The 18,416-nt window shown below is 46.3% G+C and overlaps 1 protein-coding gene across 1 annotated transcript in view; it reads right to left on the reverse strand.

The window, feature by feature from the left end:
• PAPPA (pappalysin 1) overlaps window positions 1–18,416 on the reverse strand; it is a 238,374-nt gene that overhangs the window by 112,361 nt on the left and 107,597 nt on the right. The window contains exon 9 of the mRNA XM_057721438.1: window positions 15,022–15,113. Within this exon, the coding sequence (XP_057577421.1) occupies window positions 15,022–15,113 (92 nt within the window). The remainder of the gene's footprint in view (window positions 1–15,021; window positions 15,114–18,416) is intronic.

An 18,416-nucleotide genomic window follows, 5' to 3' on the forward strand; every position in this document is an offset into this window, starting at 1 on the left:
AACAGCTGATTCCAGACCAGAGGTCAGAGAAGGCCCCTCTGGTCCTAGAGATGGCTGGACAGATCAATTCTGGGCCACTGATGAACTAGGATATGGTCAGAGGATGGGGCCCAAGGTGGGCACCATCACTAAGCAATGCTCACATAGGTATGCAGTTCCTTAACCTGAAGGAGAGATGGCTCAGAGGGGACATAGCAGAAAACTCTTCTAACAAAGTGCAGTTGGTCTGAAAATGAAATTGGCTACGTCAGAAGTTACTGAGTTATTCATTCAGCATTTTCTGACACAGGCTTGATGACAACGGACAAGGTATAATCTGGACCCTGTCTGCTTCTGCAGCCTTCTCCTTTCTAATGTACTCTAGTTTCAGCTCCAGGCAGGCTGAACGGGCCATATTCCCTCTCACCTCCCCACCTGTGCAGAAGCTCCCCCTAAATTCCCAACCCTGCTTTTCCTTCCCTCTAGCCATCCTTTATCCATATTTAACCAGACACACCTCTGGAAAATCTCTCTAGTAATCTGCTCAGGAGGGCTACTTGCCCGTCTCTTTGTCCTCCAACATATTCTCTACTTCTCTAATTAATATGATAGCTACCATGCAGATGTAAGCTATTATATATAGAATGGATAAACAAGGCCCTATTGTACAGCACTGGGAACTATATTCAATATCCTGTGACAAACCATAATGAAAAGAATATAAATAAAGAATATATATATTCTTGTATGTATATATATATATATATATGTATAGCTGAATCACTTTGCTATACAGCAGAAATTAATACATTGTAAATCAACTACACTTCAATAAAAACAGACAAAAAATGATAGCTACCATGCAGTAAGGGTATTTGCTAAGTGAATGACTGGATGACCTGGTCTGTGCCATGCACAATGTTAGATGTTTTTAAATATGTAATGTCACTTGATCCTAAAAACGTTCTATGTATTTGGTGCTATTATTATCCCCATTTAACAGACAAGGAAATTGATGTGTAAAGAGGTTAAGGTATTACCTAAGGTTTCAAGAATCAAACCCTGACTAGTGTGATTTCAAAATCCATACCCTCCCATCCACCCCAGTTCTTGTCTTGTGTGGATGTAGATGCTGAGGAGGAGCTAATGAGACAAGCTGATCTGATTCTCTCTGAGATGTCCTGTGATTCTGTGGTACTTGGGGGCTTAGGGGCCTGATGGAGCTGCGGTCACATCCCTGCTCTCCACCCACTAGCTGGGTGTTGATGAGCAGCGCACGTCATCGCTGAGTCCTGTTTCTTCTTTGGCAACTGGTGACATGATGACTCTTCCCAGACGTTAGGGAGACGAAAATGAGAAGCTGTATAGAAAACGCCTAGCACGGCGGGTGTCTAGCATGAAAAAAGATTCTGTGAAGAATCAGGAGTCTCCCTTTCCTAAAGGAAACAATCTGTCTCTGCTACCTGGTGCCAGTTAAACTGCACGGGCTCAGTAACTCATGTTTTGGCTAAACCTTTTAAATTTTTTTTAAAGGGGAATCGGAGTTTTTGTTGGCAAGGGATTGAACAGGCGTGGGCCCAGCCTGCGGGCCCACAGTCCATTAGGGAATTTACGAGGGGAGATGGGGGACCGTCAACTCAAGTACTCCCTTCAGAGGCAGTACTTACAAAGCCATCAATTTCCTTAACAAAGACCATTGGCTTAAATGCCCCTTAAAGCAGCATTATTTACACAGTTCACCACTTCCCTTTGAATTCTCTGCCTGGGGGGTGGCCTACCTGCAGGCCTTTCCAGCTACTAGTTAATTAGGCTCCCTCCCAGAAAGGAAGCTAGCGGAAACTGGGACTTGGTTTTGAAAAGCAGCTCAGTGTGGGGGTTATCAGAGAGTTCACGGGAGCCACTGGTGCGGCCCGCCGCTTCTGCTAACGTTCTAAAGCGTGTGGTCCTTGCCAGAGTTATGACCACGGTCAGTGTTGTGAGACAGAGAAGCAGTGACCGTTCCAGCTGTCTCTGCTTTGTAGGGAAGTAAAATAAAGCTCAAAGAGCATTGATGGCAAACACCCCTATGGTGCTTTCTAGCCCTGTGGCCTATCAATATGGGTAATAGTGCCATTTTAGAGATGTGGAAACTAAAGGAGCCCCCACCCCTGTTTGGGGCAGAACTGGGATTTGAACCCAACAACCAAGCTCCGGAGCCTGGGCACAGAACCACCATAGTGAGCCACGCAAACTGAGACGTCCGGCCTGAAAGGACAGCTTGAAAGTGGAAAGGCTGTGAGTCCACCTGAGGGGTGTCTGACTCTATAAAGACCCACAAAGCTCTACCACACTTTGTTGCCTGAAGAATAAAACTGTCTCTTAAGAAATATATCCTTCCTTCACTCATTTATTCTACATTTACTGAGCCGCAAATTAAGTGCCACGTCCTGGACTGCATCCTGGGAAGTCAGAGAAATGAAACCGGGGTTCAGCATTCCTGGAGCTCAGGGGCTACGGAGAGAGGCAAGTATGGAAGTAATACGACTGCACCGTGTTTTGCTCTGAGGTAGGAGATGCTGTAGGATCACAGAGAAGGGATCCCCAACCCAATCTTACCCAGATTTGAGAAGACTTCCCTTAGGGGGCAACGCCTGGGCTAAGTCTCTGAGAGGAAGAGTTGGGGGTGGGGCATACATTCCAGGCAGGATCAGAATGGGGGGGAGGCGGGGCTCTGTGCTCTGTGAGCAAGTGGAAGGAAGCTGGAAAGAGGATAGTAGGTGCTAAGCACAGAAGATGCTGAATGCCACAGTGAGAAATTGAGACTTATCTCAAGGGCAATGCACAGCTTTTACAAGGAGGTGGAAAGGATAACATCTGCATTTTAGGGAGCTTGCTCTCAATATACTGGAGAATAGACTGGAGCAAGCAAAGACAGGGAGCCAGGAACCTGTCTGAGTTCTCATGTGGTAGTCCAAGCAGGAACTGAAGTAGGGGGAGTTGGGGGACTCAGGTAGGGAGAGAAAAATGGGAATGATTTGGGAGGGAAAAGTGTTCAAAGTAAAATAGGCAGAATGGCGACTGCTCAGATGTGGGAAATGACACAGAGGGAAGAGGGAAGGATGTTTCCCAAGCTTCTAGTTTCAATGTCTGGTTGGCTAGAGCACCAGCAGTTGAGATTGAGAAAAATAGGAGTTGCAGCAGGTCTGGGGAGAAAACAATAAGCCTTGTCTCAGGTGTGTTGAGTTTGAGTGCCTGTGGGGCATCGGATAGAATCATTCAATATACAAGTCCGGAGGTCAGGAACAGGCCTCAGACGGCAGATGGGGATTCTGGAGTCTTTGGTTTTGAATGATGGGGTCCAAGAGAGAGTAGGTAGAATGGGAAGTGAGCCCATCATGGAATTTTGGAGAAAGAATATTTAAAAGGCAGGCAGAACATGTCTGTGTAGGGATGGCCAGACAGGTTAAGGAAAACTGGAAGAAGGAAACATTTCAGAGGCTCCGGAAGTTACGAAGTTCAAGAAAGAACCAGGTACGTTAAGGGAGAAAAGTACTAGAGTATGTCTACTTAATCATGTTCTTTAATGGAAGCCCTTTCATGGCCTCTCTGAGTGATTTTTCTGAACTTTCTGCTTGATCTCTTCCAGGGATGGGGTGTTCTCTACTTGTAAGAACTAGATTATTATTTTTAATAACCACAAGAATCGATATTTATTGATCACTTTCTGAAGAACAGGATCTGTCCCAAGCCCAGCAGGTCTGGCATCCTTAGTGCCTTAGCATGAACCTGACACGTAAGAGGTGCTCAACAAATATGTGATGAATAAATCCATAAATGCATGAAAGACTTTATCACAGCTACTCTATGAAGTAAGGAACATCTCTCCCGCTCCACAGCTAGAAAAAGATGTTTGGGGACGAAGCCTGGAGCGAGAAGCTGTCCCCTATGTTGCTGGGTCAGGTCAACTGGCCTCTCCTCTCTTTCTCTGTCTAGGAGTTCTCTTGGCAAAAGGCATAGAGACAGATGGTAAATTCGAGGGCTTGAGGATGCTAGTGCAGCCCTCTCATCGGCAATGAAGTGGAACTTGAGTTACAACGTGTGGTTTTGGACTCCTGAACTGAGGGACCAGCTCCAGCCAGGACCTATTATGGTCTTGCCAACGGCAGTTGAAAGTTTAGTTCAATCTTATGGATAATTTGGGCTGGGTTTCTGACTGGCGTTGAAAGCCAAAATCACTCTGATTTCTCTTCAGGTCAGTTTGCCAAGAGTACTTTGCTGGCCCCTGAAGAACATCCCACCGGGGGTGGGGTGGGGGGGCTGCGGAGAGACTGCTCTTAAAACACTGCTCCCAGCTTGTCTCACTCCTGCCCAGAAACCACTACTTGAAACAGAATCACATCTACCCACCCACCCATCTTGTGAGTTTCCTGAGCAGCTTTTTTGGGGATTGGTCTACTCAAAAGAACCCTAATTCTGGACCTTTATAGCCGTAGAGCCCCTACACCTGGTCTGACTGAGCCCAGCCGTCCAGGAAGCTTTCACAGACTCACTCCCGCCCCCACTGGGGGTTTTCCCACTCCTCCTGGGGCCCCCTCACACCAATCCCTGCACATCTTTAAGGACCACTGCCCTCTGAGGTCCTCCAATGGAGGACTTCTTCCGCCAATTGTCACTCCCATCCGCATCCTGCCTAGTACAGAGCTCTGTATGCAGCAGGTGCTTAATAGAGACAAACACTAGTGTGAGATGGATCACATTTACTTCCGGCTGTCTTTGCAGTACCCCTGAGGCTGTTGCCTTGAGGCCAGAGAAGGCAACCCTAGCCTTTGTGAGGGGAGTTACAGACACTGGGTGTGGAATATTTTATCTTTCTGGCAAATTAAAATGGAAAATCCAGTCCCTTGCAAATTATTATAATTTTAGATTTGCTTTATCTTAATTTCTCCTCGGTACTTAATCAGGATCAGCCAAGACAAAGGCTCTTTTCGTTCCTCCCCTCTATTGAGTGGCTAATGATCTGTAAACAAACCCTTCAGACAGTGTTTCTTAGAGAGACCCCTGGATCCTCTGCTCACATGAAACACCTTCTGCACCTTGCATTGCTTCCTCTTCTCATTATCTGTTTGCTGACAGGCTGTTCAGCTCTTGAGAGTACACATTTTTTATTAGATAATCTTAACAATCAAGAGGTAGCACACATTAGTGGTTCACACTGAGGGTTTAAGAGCCAGACTTCCAGGGCTGGAATCCCCCTTACCGGGAGCCTTGAGTAAATCACTTAACATTTCTGTGCTTTTTCCTTATCTATAGGGTCAGCACAATCAATCACAGGAGTTAACAGAGGAAAAGCATTACATTAATAATGAGCAACGTCTCCTGTTATGATTATTGTTTGCGATGTAGAGACAGAAGAGGGCTGGAAACACATACACACGTCATCACTTGTTACCGGTTCAGAAAATCTGGTATCTTGGAGGACACTGGCTCCTCTCGTTTTGGAGTTCTGGCTCCTCTGGTTCTTAGCTCAAATCCCAGCTCGGCCACTTAATAATCACCTACTTTAAAGAAGTCGTTTCATCTCCCTGAGCCTCCGTTCTTCTTGTGTAAAATGGGAGTCACAGCCCCTGCCTTACTGCAGCCTCGAGAGGGTAGAGAGAGGAGAGAGAAGAGCCACGCGTGTGGCAGACTGCTGGCGTGGGACGCGGCACTCGTGAAAGCTTGTTTCCCCTGGTGCTGCTCTTCCAGCTCAAGAAACATTTACTGAATGGAGGTCACGTTCTCAAAAGTCACTTGAACACAGGGGACTCCGCTGTGTCATCTGGAAAGGGGTGATGAGAACGCCTGGTTGTCAGGGGTGCTGCGGGTTTGAAACGAGACAACGTTGTCGCTTCCTAACACACGTCCGTGTGCCCCCTTCTACAGCCCAGGGAGGATCGAGGCTGCTGCCTGAAGCTTTAGGCAGTAAGCTGCCTGGGCTCCTCTGGCCATTCTTTTCCGCTTCGAAGTATCACTAAATTCAGTGCATCAGACAACGCCTGGCTCTGGCTGGATGCTGGGAACACGGGGATGGACAGGGTGACTACTTCTTTCAAGGCTGAGGGAAACTGACGTGTAAACAAAACGCGTGGGGAGTAACTATAATTACAGCTATGCTGCTACAGGCTGAGGGGCGAGATGGATGAGGTGATACCTTCACCTCTCTATCTCTCATCTGCGGTGACCTCCCTAATGGGCTATCCTTTCACCCATCTATGGGCTCGTCCATCTACGCCAGCAGTTGGCCAGCAACTTCTCCTGTAAGAGGCCAGACAGTAAATATTTTGGCTTTGTGGGCCATACCGGGTCTCTAGGAACTATCCAACTCTGTCTCTGGAGTAGTCAATATTTAAATCCAGGGGCACGGTTGTGTTTCAGTCAAACCTCATCTACCCAAATACGCAGCATGTCGGGTGTGGCCACGGGCAGTCGTTTTCTGACCCCGATCTGGGCAAGCACACACTTGCCTCTGGGCTTGGCCACGAGTGTAGACTGCACGCAGAGGACTTGCCTTCTCCTCCGTCCATGCCAGAAGCAGCAGCCTCCCCACGGTCCTTAGGAGGAGTAGAGCCTGCAGGGTCCAGCTTCTTCTCTCCCCTCCCTCCCTACCATCCAGCCATGATGACTTTCTCTGGCTTCCTCAAAAGCTCTCTGCTGTCTCGAGAATTTAATAGTCCGAACTTCTTGCAGTCCTCACTCCATCACCCTGCTCCCCATCACCCTAATCTGTTCACTTCCTGTTCAACCTTCCAGTCTCAGCTTGAACGTCGTGTCTCCAAGGAGGCCTCTCCTGGCCCTTCGACGTAAGGAGGTCCCTCACTTACACACCTCCATGTACGTCCACTCAGTGGCATTCCCAACAATTACAATTAAATAATTATTAGTGTCATTTCCTTGGCCTCCCTGGCCTTCCTTGTTCACTGCCATTTCCCTCGCAACTAACTCAGTGCTCGGCACAAGGCAGGCATCAATAAAAATGTGAATAAATGGCATGACACGACCCAGCAGCCGATCCGCACCATCCTCAGCCTGGTGCTGATGGCATATGTTAGAGCACACAACAACTTTCTTCTGCAGACTACAGCAGTGGGGTTTCACACAGTCCTGACTGCCCATCCATCATTTTATTTTAAGCACATTACTTCTCTGTCCAAAAAGAAAAGGAGGATGCAATTAGGCCTATATCCCTCACTTGCTTAATATTTCAGTTTCCCCCAGGGCACACCCTTCAAGTGGAGATCACAGCTCATGAATACTGAATGTCTCTTCCAACCCACCATGGTCCCCAAGAAAGAGCAGAGAGCCAGGAGCTAGGAAAGGCCCCTGCCCCAGGCCTCCCCCTCTCCTGGGCTACCTCGGTCATAGCTGCACAGATGCAGATACACAGCAAGGTACCTGAACGGGCAGGCGGATTTCATTTTTAAATGCCACAAAGAAGCCGTGGTTCTTGGCTACCCAGATTCACCTGCCTTGGACCCGGACTGTGCTTCAAATGTGCACATCAAAGTTTGGTCTTAATTCCTCAAATTCAGGAAAGCTCAGAGTCCTGAGCCTGACCCTCCCTGGGAGTCAGGAGGCGGACCTGGACTGAGGGCGAGAATTCCTCCCTTCTGGCATCTGAGGCCATCCTGTTTCTTTTCATTCCTGACTGGCCTCTCTGTGGGGTAGGCCTCCCGGGCTTCTAAAGGAGGTGGTAAGCCATGGTCTGAGGGTGGATGGCAGGCTTGATCCTAACCGGTGCTGACTCAAGGGTGTTTGAATGCGTCCATCAGACCTCCCGGTTGAGGACTTCAGATCTCTGGGCCCGCCCCGCACAGCAGCCTTCCGCCCCATCACCTCCCTTCCCTGAGTCTTTGTCCCTTCCATGACCCCCTCTGACCCTCTGGGTTAAAGGAATTCCTTTCTCCTCCCCAAGCCCTCATTTCTTTTAAAATGCATAGTTTAAAAACAATAATGATCTGGGATTTAAATTCTGGAAGTCGGGGCTGGAAGGGCTGGGGGGGGAGGGGGAAGCGGGGGGGGGGGGGGGGAGCTGATCTAGCTCATCCCCATTACTTTACAGCTGGGGAGGCTGAGATCAAGGGGCCTCAGTCACTTCTCATGATGGCAGGATGCAGCTCAGGACCATTCTTCCCAGAGATGGACCGGTGGACTTTGCATCCCCCACAACTGAGACAGGAAGTGAGGAAGGGGAAGAAAGTAGAAGTGTCTACTAACTGCCAGGCACTGTGCTAGATACTCTATAGGCGCTATTTCCATCTTTCTCTAAACATAACTGTGTTATGATTGTGACCATTTCCCAGAAGAGAAGACTGAGACTCTACGAGAGAATGGGAGAGGCCCAAGATGACCCAGGTAGTAATTACAACCAATAGACCTTTGAACTCAGGCTCCTCTGTCGCCAACACATTGCCATGACAACGGGACTAAGTGTTAAACTCCTCCTAGGCTAAAAAACAATGTGGCCACACTCAATGGAGGGCAAGTTGTTAAAAATGACAATGCTCCCCAAAACACAGAATGGTCCTATGTCAAGGGCATGGGCTCTATGCAGTGGCATGTTTATAGGGTGATAATAACTGAAAATTGTCATTTTCATGACTCATGAAAAGACACAGGAAGGATATATGCACTCACTTTTGTTTCCTGCTGTGTCAACAGCAACAAAGCAGAAACAGTGGAAAGGAGAGGCTCTCTACTGCTCTTGGAGGGGTTCGTCTGGATACTGGACATGGTCTTTAGAAGCATGCAGACTGGATTTAAGGTCTCCTTCTCTGAGCCTCTTGGCTGTATGACTTAGGGCAACTCACCTAAACGCTCAGTGTCCCAGTTTCCTCATTTGGGGCATTCTTATTCTCACTAAACAGAGTTGTTGGAAGAGTAAATGGAATCATTTGAAAAAAGGGTTCTAAGCACAAAAGTTGGTAGAATTGGGTGCCTGATAAATGCAATAACTTCATGGTTAAGTGTGCAGACTTTGCCTCTGTACTGTGAATCCCATCTCTGCTTTTTCTAGCTGTGTGACCTCGGGCAAGTTGTTTAACCTCTCTGAACCTCAGTTTCACTCCTCTACACAACTGGGATAATAACATTATTTATCTCATAGCATTCCTGGGAAGATTCATATAGCTTCCAAATTAATGACATTAGTAAAATATAACACCTACTAGGTGCCACTGTTTTAAAATGCTTTACACACATAACCTCATTTCATCTTCACAACAACTGTGAGAAGCAGGACCTATTACTAACCCATTTTACTGATGAGAAAACTGAGGCACAGATAAAATGTGTTTGGGTCTGGCTTCTCACCCCAAATCCATGTTTTTAATCATTATAGCAAGTGTCATTCTGCCAGCACAAAGCATGCCACCCATCCTGGCTGAGAGATTATCATCACCTTCTGCACCACTCCCATGATTACCACTAACATGTCTCCTTGCTTCTTTTAAAGATCTGTCTTCACACTAAAAGAAGCTTTATATCAAGACAGGATTTTGGTGAAAGTCACTAGGTTTTATACAGAGGGAGGTCTGAAGCACTATGCACAGCCAGGAGATGTTTAATTTTTTTTTTTTCAATTTCAAAAATTTTTTTAAGGTGAGAGGTGGATCATCTATTATGATTTCACATTGTTAGAAAGAAAAATCATAATAAACTCGACTCCCAGCAGAGCCCATTCTTCCTCCCCTTCCACTGCCCCTCCCCCTACCAGATGCTGTTTTCCTTTTTAGTCACTGCTGTTCTAAAGTCTCATCAGAATGTCCACCAAGAAGACACGGCGATTCATCTTCTTGTTTTCCTTTCTCGCCTGGGCGGGGAGCAGGCCAGGGCAGCCTGACGGAGGGGCCACGAGGCTCAGTGACCCCCGCCCCTCCCAGTGACTGGTGGGGAAGTGGATCGATCCCTCTCCCTCCCCTTTATCTGCTCACAGATAACTGAGTTATTGGCCCTGGCTCTAGGACAGGGCTGGAGATGCTGTGTCCTGACCAGAGACAAAGTAATGCTAATGGCAGGGAACGGGGCGGGGGAGGAGAGGAGGGGAGAGGGAAGGAAGCGAGAAAGAGAGACAGGCAGGGAGTATGTGTGTGTCTGGGAAAGGCAACGTGGGGGTCCACTTGCTTTGTTTTCTTAACTATATATCAGCAACAAGCAGGATTTGAAAACCCCAAAGCCCTTAAACGGATGTGTGACAAACGGAGGATCCCTCACTGTCAGGCAGGGAAAGAAGACTTAGGACCCTTAGCACGGTCACTCTCATTTCACAAAGGGAGCAACCGAGGCTCCGAGATGAGATGCCAGGCTGTAACCCAGGCTCTCAAGTCTGAGCTGAGACCTGGAGCCAGCTCTCCCGAAGGACCCAGGGTGCTAAATCAGCACAGCAGGAGGAGACCTCCACAATCGCATCTCCTGTAATGGATTAAACGTCAGCTCCGAAGGTAGCACATTTCCAGCACCCGCTCAAGATATATTACTGAGTATAACCCCTTTTGGGGATGCTCCACATTTTGTCTGACTAATTTGACCATTACCTTCCCTCCTTCAGCTTTTATCAGCAGCCTGTCTGTAGTTTATGACTCAGTGCTTTAGAAACAGAATTCTCAACACTGCAAACAATGCCTCCAGCCAGAGCCTGTTGGGATGGGGTGCGGGGAGTTATCATTTCACCGATACCACATTTTTTAACAGAAACCTCAGGCCTGGTGTATGTTAGATTTCAAAAAGGGGGGAAAAGGACAAGATAATTTCCACATTGCTGGGGATGTAGCCTTCTTGCCTAAGAGGTCTGGTGGGTGGTGTTCCTTTTAACAAGCAACTTATTATGTGCTGGGGATGAGGGCTCTGGGGGTGGGAAAGTGGGAAAGGGAAGTCCCAGGGTGTTGCATGATAACACACTGGCACCTTGGGAATACTTCCGGACCTGTGGGCTTCTCTGCAAAGTGAATGAGAATGCCACCGTAAATCTGTCACCCACCCTCGCACTGGTGTTACCAAAGCCAGGGAAAACATTAGCCCCACTAAAATAAAAAAGAAGAAAAGAAAGGGAGAAGAAAACATGGAAGGAAGGAAGGGAATCATTCACCTGGGGAGGCAGAGCTGCAGAGCAGAAAAGGCTGAGGCTCTCAGTCTGGAGATGGGATCTCAGCTCTATGAACTGTGTCACCCTGAGCAAGTTAAGGCATCCTAGTAGGTCTCAGATCCTTCATCTGGACATAAGAGATCTCACAGAGCCTCACACTGAACAAAGGTGCACGACATACAGCATGCCACCTGGTGGGTACCCACACACAATGGCTGTGACCGACGCTCACCGCCCCACCCCAACACACACTTGCACACCAACACACACTGAGGGAAGTCATTTCTAACGTACATCAAGCACATCCAACTTGCTAGGAATGGGGCTAACCCTCATCGCGTCTTATAACAACAATCTTCAGTAGGGATTCGAAGTGACAGTCAACAGAAATCAACTTTGGCTAACTTAAGCAAAACAAGCAAACAAGCAGACTCTATTCCAAGAATATTGGACACTTATGGAAGACTCCCTGGGAGGGTTAGAGAGTGTTTTGAAGCCTGATTCCAAGCCCAAGATTAGGCCCCAGGACTGCTGTTGTGAAGTCATCTCCGCTGTGGCCACACAAAGTCATTTCAGCACTAATACTAGATGCTATCACTGGTACTTTGGAAACACATGGGTTGTGGCCGCTCTCGCCATCTTCATTGACGTGATTTCTGCAGGGTCCCTATGTCTTCTGATCCAGTCTTGGGTTGGTGGGTATGATTGGGGGGTCGGGGGAGAGTGTAGGTCACATGCCCACACTCAGCTACAAGGGACACTGGAAGGAGGAGATGCTTGCATCACCAACTTGTGTCGCAGAGTTCTGCCTCCCTATTATTACAACAAGGAGAGTCCTTTCCTAAATCTAGGAAAGGGATTCAGATAATAAGGGTCCGCAAATATTGGTAAATATCTTCCAAAATTAAGTCCCAGGACTGTTACCATTTTCTGGATGAGAACACTGACGCTTAGCCAAGGTCTCGTGTCTAAGCCATGGTATCAACCCAAGTCAGTCTCAGTCACGCCTGTTCTCTTGGCTACCATCTTGATCACTGTTTTGACACACGTAATGATGAGAACAACATCCACCCCAGCAAAGCCTCCCACACTCCAGTCCCATTTCTCTGACTCATTAAAGCTGGATCTTCTGGGAGCCACAGATTCACTGTCTGTTTTTCAGCTATTATTCTTAGAGAAAGATGTTTTTCTAGACTCAAAGCCATGGGGTTTGTCCTTGGAATATAGTTCCTAGGCTCTGGACAGACTGCTTTCTTCCTGGAACGTCCTGAATTCTACCATGGAATTCTAAATGGTGAGGTGGGGGGTGTGCATAGCTGAGGTCCTTCCTCTAACACAACCACACTCAATACACAGGAGGAACAGAGAGCCTTCCCTGGACCCCATCCACACCACTGACAGTTCTATATTCCATTCCATCAATTCATTACATGACTTGTTCCATAGTGGTATGTTCCCCGCTCACCGCCAAAGCCCTACAAGACCAAGAGCTGACTTGTAAAAAATATTTTGCAGGGAGCTCACCACAGTGAGCTCTGGAGTCAGACTCTTTGGGTGAACGTCCCAGCCCTACCACTTAACTGCATATCCTTAGTTCACTTCCCTATGCCTCAGCTTCCTCTCTTGTAAAAGCAGGGCACTGAAAGAGGCGTTAGGAGAATGAGAGTTTTATTAATGTGTTCGGCGTACAATAGGTGTTCAATACACATCAGCGGCAGCAGAACATTTAGGTTCTACTAGAGAATAACCATATATAAAGTGGATCCAAGTCTCATCCTCTTGGGAACTCCCTCATCTTCACACCTCTCCTCTTAAGCATTTCCATTAACCCAGCTTGAAAATCATAATCTACTCCAGTCATTTTGGCCAAAGTGTATGTGGGGAAGGAAAGCCCAAAGAGGTCAAGCAAGATAGGACTGGACTCGCAGTCTCCTAAGCCCTACCACTGGATGCATAAAATGCAGGTATTTTTCTCAGAAATGATGAACCATGTTGTAACGTCCACCTCCTCTGTGCATTAGGTTCCAGCAACCACTAGTATTAAAGACCCCAAATCCAGGGACCAGCAAATATTGTCTGTAAAAGGCCAGAGAGTAAATGTTGTAGGCTCTTTGGCGCATAGGGCCTCTGTTGCAACCACTCAGTTCTATGGTTGTAGCAAAAAAAGCTGCCATAGATAGTAAGAGATGGGTATGCTATGTTCTAGAAAACTTTAGTTAAAAATATAGGCAGTGGGCCAGTTCTGGTCCATGGACTGTACTTTGCAGACCTGTTCTATGAATAATACCATATCCGAACTTCACCGTATCCTACCTTCTTCCCAGAAGTACTTAAGACACATGCCATCTTAGTGCCAGTAAAATAGGTAGACATCTTCCAGCAAGATCTGAGAGTCATGCTGGTTATCATGAGGATGATGGCAAAGGCAGGAGTTAGTTCAAGCAGAGCTCGTGATTGTGAGAAAAAGTCACATGCTTTGGAAGTCACACAACAGAAGTGCAGATAAGGCTCTTAGAGACCACCTAACCCAATCCTTTCAATTTATGGGAGGTAAACCAAAGCCAACACTAGGGAGGTGACTTGGCCAGCTTCAAGCAGCAAGTGCTCAGCATAGCTGGGACCAGAGCCTGGTCTTCTTAAATTTAGTCCAAGGCTCTTTCCACCCTACCACTAAGCTCATATCAAGATTTTATTATGAATCATACTCAAATCAACACGAGAGGAAAAAAAAAAAAACATCTTCTGCCCTTTAAAACCCAAGGCTCTGCCTGGAAACTCTCTTGTTCTTCCTCTTTCAGTATCTTCCTTTCTTCCATCGCAAACAGTTGCAAGACACCTCTATTGTGTTGCTCAGCCCCCAGTTGTGCCAAGAAGATAGTAGGTGCTCAATAAATGTGTTTGAGAATGGAATACAAGCTAAATGATACATATAAAGACCTCCCAGAGCTCACAATATACCAGAAGAAAGGTCTAAAAGCTCCCCTGTAATGAGCTGCAAACGCAAGGACCCGATGACATTTCCTCCCCTTTAGTCCTAGAAAATTGCCTTTCAGTGAGAAATCTTCCCACCCCTTCCTTAGATGGAGCACCTCTGTCTTTTGTACTTGCAAATGAATTGTGATTAGTTTTCACCTCCAGCCCAGGGGATTAGCCAGGGGACCTTTGATCTTCAGGTATCGATTTGCATCTTAAAGGAAGCATGATCTCATCTGGGCCAGCTCAAAATTCCATCCCTGCCCCCCAGCCCCTGTCTGTTTACCAGCTCCGGGCTGACCAGGGCCTCCCAAGTGGGGCTAAAACAACAAGATCAGCCAGACTCCTGGAGAAGGCAGAGGAAAACAAATTTCCCATCTGACTCCGTAAAGGTGGGAAAAGGACATTTGCTTTCTAAACACAGGCTGGTCTGCTATTCCTCTGCCCTCAAGTCAGAGAGACTGGATCCTGGCTAGAGGCTGTATAGCAAAATGAACTGAGCTTGTGTGTGAGAATTAGACAAAATCAGGTTCAAGTCCCAGTTCTGTCTTCAATCCTAACCTGTGTGATTCTGGACATGTTTTAGAATCAACCTGGCTTTTGATTTTTCTCATCTCTAAAGTAAGGATAAAAGCCTTAAAAATCTATATGAATAATCATCCTGGACAGTTGGCATGCAGAAGAGCAGCAATGTATGTCAGGTAAAGCTAGATTAAAAGGGTTAGCCATCACCACCATCAACTACGAGATCATGAGCTCCGTGAGGGCAGAGATACCTGCCATTTGTTTGTTTCCATGGCGGTATTCACTAGTGCCTAAAACAGTGCCTGGCCCCTAGGAGGTACTCAATAAGTATGTGTAATATAGAGGCGTGAGTCATCATTTAGTGATAACTACTGCTGTTACTGTAACTGACTAGCCATTCTGCACTGTCCACTTCTCCAGCCAGGTCCAGAGAAATGACAAAGACTTACCGATGCAATTGAAGGAAACTTCCTGTCGGCAGAAAAGGGAGCAGCCATCCCCATTGATCTTATTCATGTCATCACATTCTTCACCTTGGCTTCTGCAGAAGGGATATAGAAGGGAAATGTGTCAGGTCAGCTTCAGAACCACAGCTGGACCTGGAAAAGTCCCTGAAGGGGCCACAAAGTTTCTGGTGCGGCCTCAGGCAAGTCCCTTTCCCTGAGTTTCTGTTTCTTCAAAATGAGATGCATAGAAGGTGAATTTGTGAGATTCTATTATGTTTGCCTTACTGTGTGTTTCTGATAACAAAGTAGAACTCCTGCTTCAAACTCATCCGCTGAGATCTCCTCAGTCAAATCAGCAAGTCAGATGGGAGCAAGAAAAGGATGAATGAATGAACAAACGGATGGACAGACCTTGCCCCACTGTCTGGGAAGTCTCACTTCCACTTTAAAATGGTAGGTCTGAAGGAAATTTTGGAGCCTGTAAAGTATAAATGCTGTTCTTCACTGTGCGCTGCTCCCATACCCACAGTGCGCTTAAAAATAAAGATTTTTTTCCATACACGTGTTCAGGTTTGATCTTCCTTAGATCAGAAAGCATTGCCTTTTCCATTAGGTGTGTCATTTCATGGTGTCAAGAATGCTAAGGCCTGTGTCCTATGCTGCTAGGAAATAAAAATGCCTCCTCTCATTTTTTTAGGAATTCTTTCCATCACCTAAGGATGATTCTGCTGCAGTTGGGATGGAAAAAAAAAAGAGCAATGCTCTCTGAACCGGATGTAGGAGAAGAGAAGGAGGAGTAACAACTAAAAGACTGGATGGATTACCATTTTCTGGAAAATTCCCATCCTTTTAGAAACATCTAAACTGGCTGTGTGATCTCGGACAAGTCCCTTGATCGCTCTGTCTCCGATCTTTCTATCTTTGATAATTTACATCAATTAAACTAAAAAATAATTAAATTTCCCATTCCTGAGTCACAGGAACCACAGTTCAAGTCCTCAGTAGCTGAATGTAGCTAGTGGCAACGGTACTGCACAGCACAGAATCTGTTTCCACTACTGTAGAAAAATCCACTGGACAGTGCTATTCTAGACATTGAATTTCAGTTTTCTCATGGGTTAAGTTGGAGATAATTACACCTACTCCTTAGGGTTGATGCAAGAATGGAATGTAACATAAAGTGGTTGGCCCAGTGTACCACACACAGTAGATGCTCAGAGAGTCACAGTTCCCACGCCCACCCACCTGTCCTGGGAGGTCTCCGCAGAGTGTGTGGTAGTTGCCCCTCCTTCCCCAGAGACCAGCTGGGACCTGTTCCAGCATGGAAGAGGCCTCAGACTTTGCCTTCTACCCGGGCAATTAACACTGGGAAATGTTTGTTGCTTTTAGGAGGTGTCAGAGTAGCAGGATGGTCCCTTGTAATCAATCCTTAAGGTGACTAGGACATTGCATTGATCTCTGAAGAGCCACCCAACTTCTCTCCTGTCTGCAAACCCACAAGCAAAGAATTCTACTGATACATTCCAAGCTGGGCCCGTATTCCAGTCTCTGCCAGGGAATCTTGCACACTGGAAGTTGGTGGTGGCCTTGGGCTTCTTAGCTATTTCATGGGTTATCTGAGGAGAGATTTATTTATTTATTTTTTAAGCTGGGCTCGTTTCCCTAAGCCACAAAGAACACTTCTAACCCTCCTTCCCTCACCACCCAAACAATATGTTCTACTGGTTTAAGTAAAACATTAGGGTCACCACAAATATCTTCTAGGCATGACAGATCTATCATTAGATAGACAGGTTCTCAGAAACCTTCTCTGACCTCCCAGGCTGGAGTGGGTGGCCATCTTCTCTAAGCCCAAAGACAAGGCGCTCCATCTATCACAGCACTTGTCAAACTGACTGCCTTTGCCTGTTACTTGAGAGCACCCTATCCTAGGCTTTAAGATGCCAAAGGATGTGACAGAGTCTTGGTCATCCTAGCACCCTGACGCCGGGCACAGCGTCTGGGACAGAGCCGACAGCATGTGGTTAGTCCTTCACTTAGTTACGCAGGGCTGGCAATCACAGCAAGGCCATGGTCAACCCAGATGAGAACCTGGGCCCTGGGCTCACATCTTGGTTCTGCTCCTTACTGGGTGTGTAAGCTTCAGAAAACCATTTTAATCTTTGTGTGCAAGTCGTCTCTTCCATAAAGCGTGGTAATAAGACCTATCTCATGTGATTGTTGGAAGGACCCAGGGAGATAATAATGGAGCACGGTGCCTCCTGCCTAGTAAAGTCTGCCTAGTAGATTCTCAATAAATATTTATAATTATCATTGTAACATTCATCCAGTGCTTTCAGTCATCAGGGGCCTCACTGAGTCTATCTGTATTTCCTTGTAAATTCCTTTGCATATATATAGCAAATTAGCATGTATCATCACATGAAAAGTTCAATTAGCGAAGGTGACATCCCTTCTTCTCCTCAAAGTTTATTTTGTTTTTGTTTTTTGGCTTAGAGAATCATCCATAAGCTGCATTCAGTTTTCTACAAAGTGTGTCCACAGCTATTTGGCACCTGCAGGTAACAACACGTATTTGATGTCTATGTAGGATATTAATTCTAGGTAAAAAATACTAAAAAAACTTGGTCAAGAATACTATTCAAATTACTACTACTGCTACTGCTACTATTACTACTACTAGTTTTAGATCAGTGAGAAGAATAATATTGTTTGCAGTGTTTTACTCGTGTACCTATATCTGACTCCAAGATGGATAGACTGAATTGTAGATCAGTTCCTGTGTCTAGTGAGTTTCTCTTTTCACTCCTCGCACTAAACTAGAAAATTCCAAATCACAATTATGAGTTGTCAGCAATGATCGTGACTGGATATTCTGAACACGCAGCTCAATCTTGGACCCACAAGTGATGGGGCACTTTCCCTGGAGATGGTCTTGCTCCTTTGCTCAGGGTTCCATCAGACGACAACTGCATCAGAAGTCAGAAGTTGATGTCTTAATGTGGGAGAGAACAGTGACTGTCTTCCTCTTGCCCACTTTTGTTACATTAAGCACCGGAAATCATATCTTCATGTTCAGTTGTTGCATTTGGATGAGCATCTTAGATACATACAACAGCACACCATCCATTTCCTTCTCTGACAAGTGAGGAGCTTTATCTTCTATGCTTGAGGAGTCAAATTCTTGGCAATCAGGTGGTTTGCATCATAATTCAACACTTTAAAATCCTTATATTATCTCCTCCGTATTGAAATCTAGATAATTCAGCTTTGAAATTATAGATGCAGAGCATTTAAGACATGAATACATATCCCTCAGATACACCAGTTCAGCAAGCCACTTGAAATTGTGCAGATAATCAGGACTGGCCTTATTAGTGTCAACATTAAAAAAAAAA

This window comes from Hippopotamus amphibius, chromosome 2 (genome assembly GCF_030028045.1).
Source record: "Hippopotamus amphibius kiboko isolate mHipAmp2 chromosome 2, mHipAmp2.hap2, whole genome shotgun sequence".
NCBI classification, from domain to species: domain Eukaryota; kingdom Metazoa; phylum Chordata; class Mammalia; order Artiodactyla; family Hippopotamidae; genus Hippopotamus; species Hippopotamus amphibius.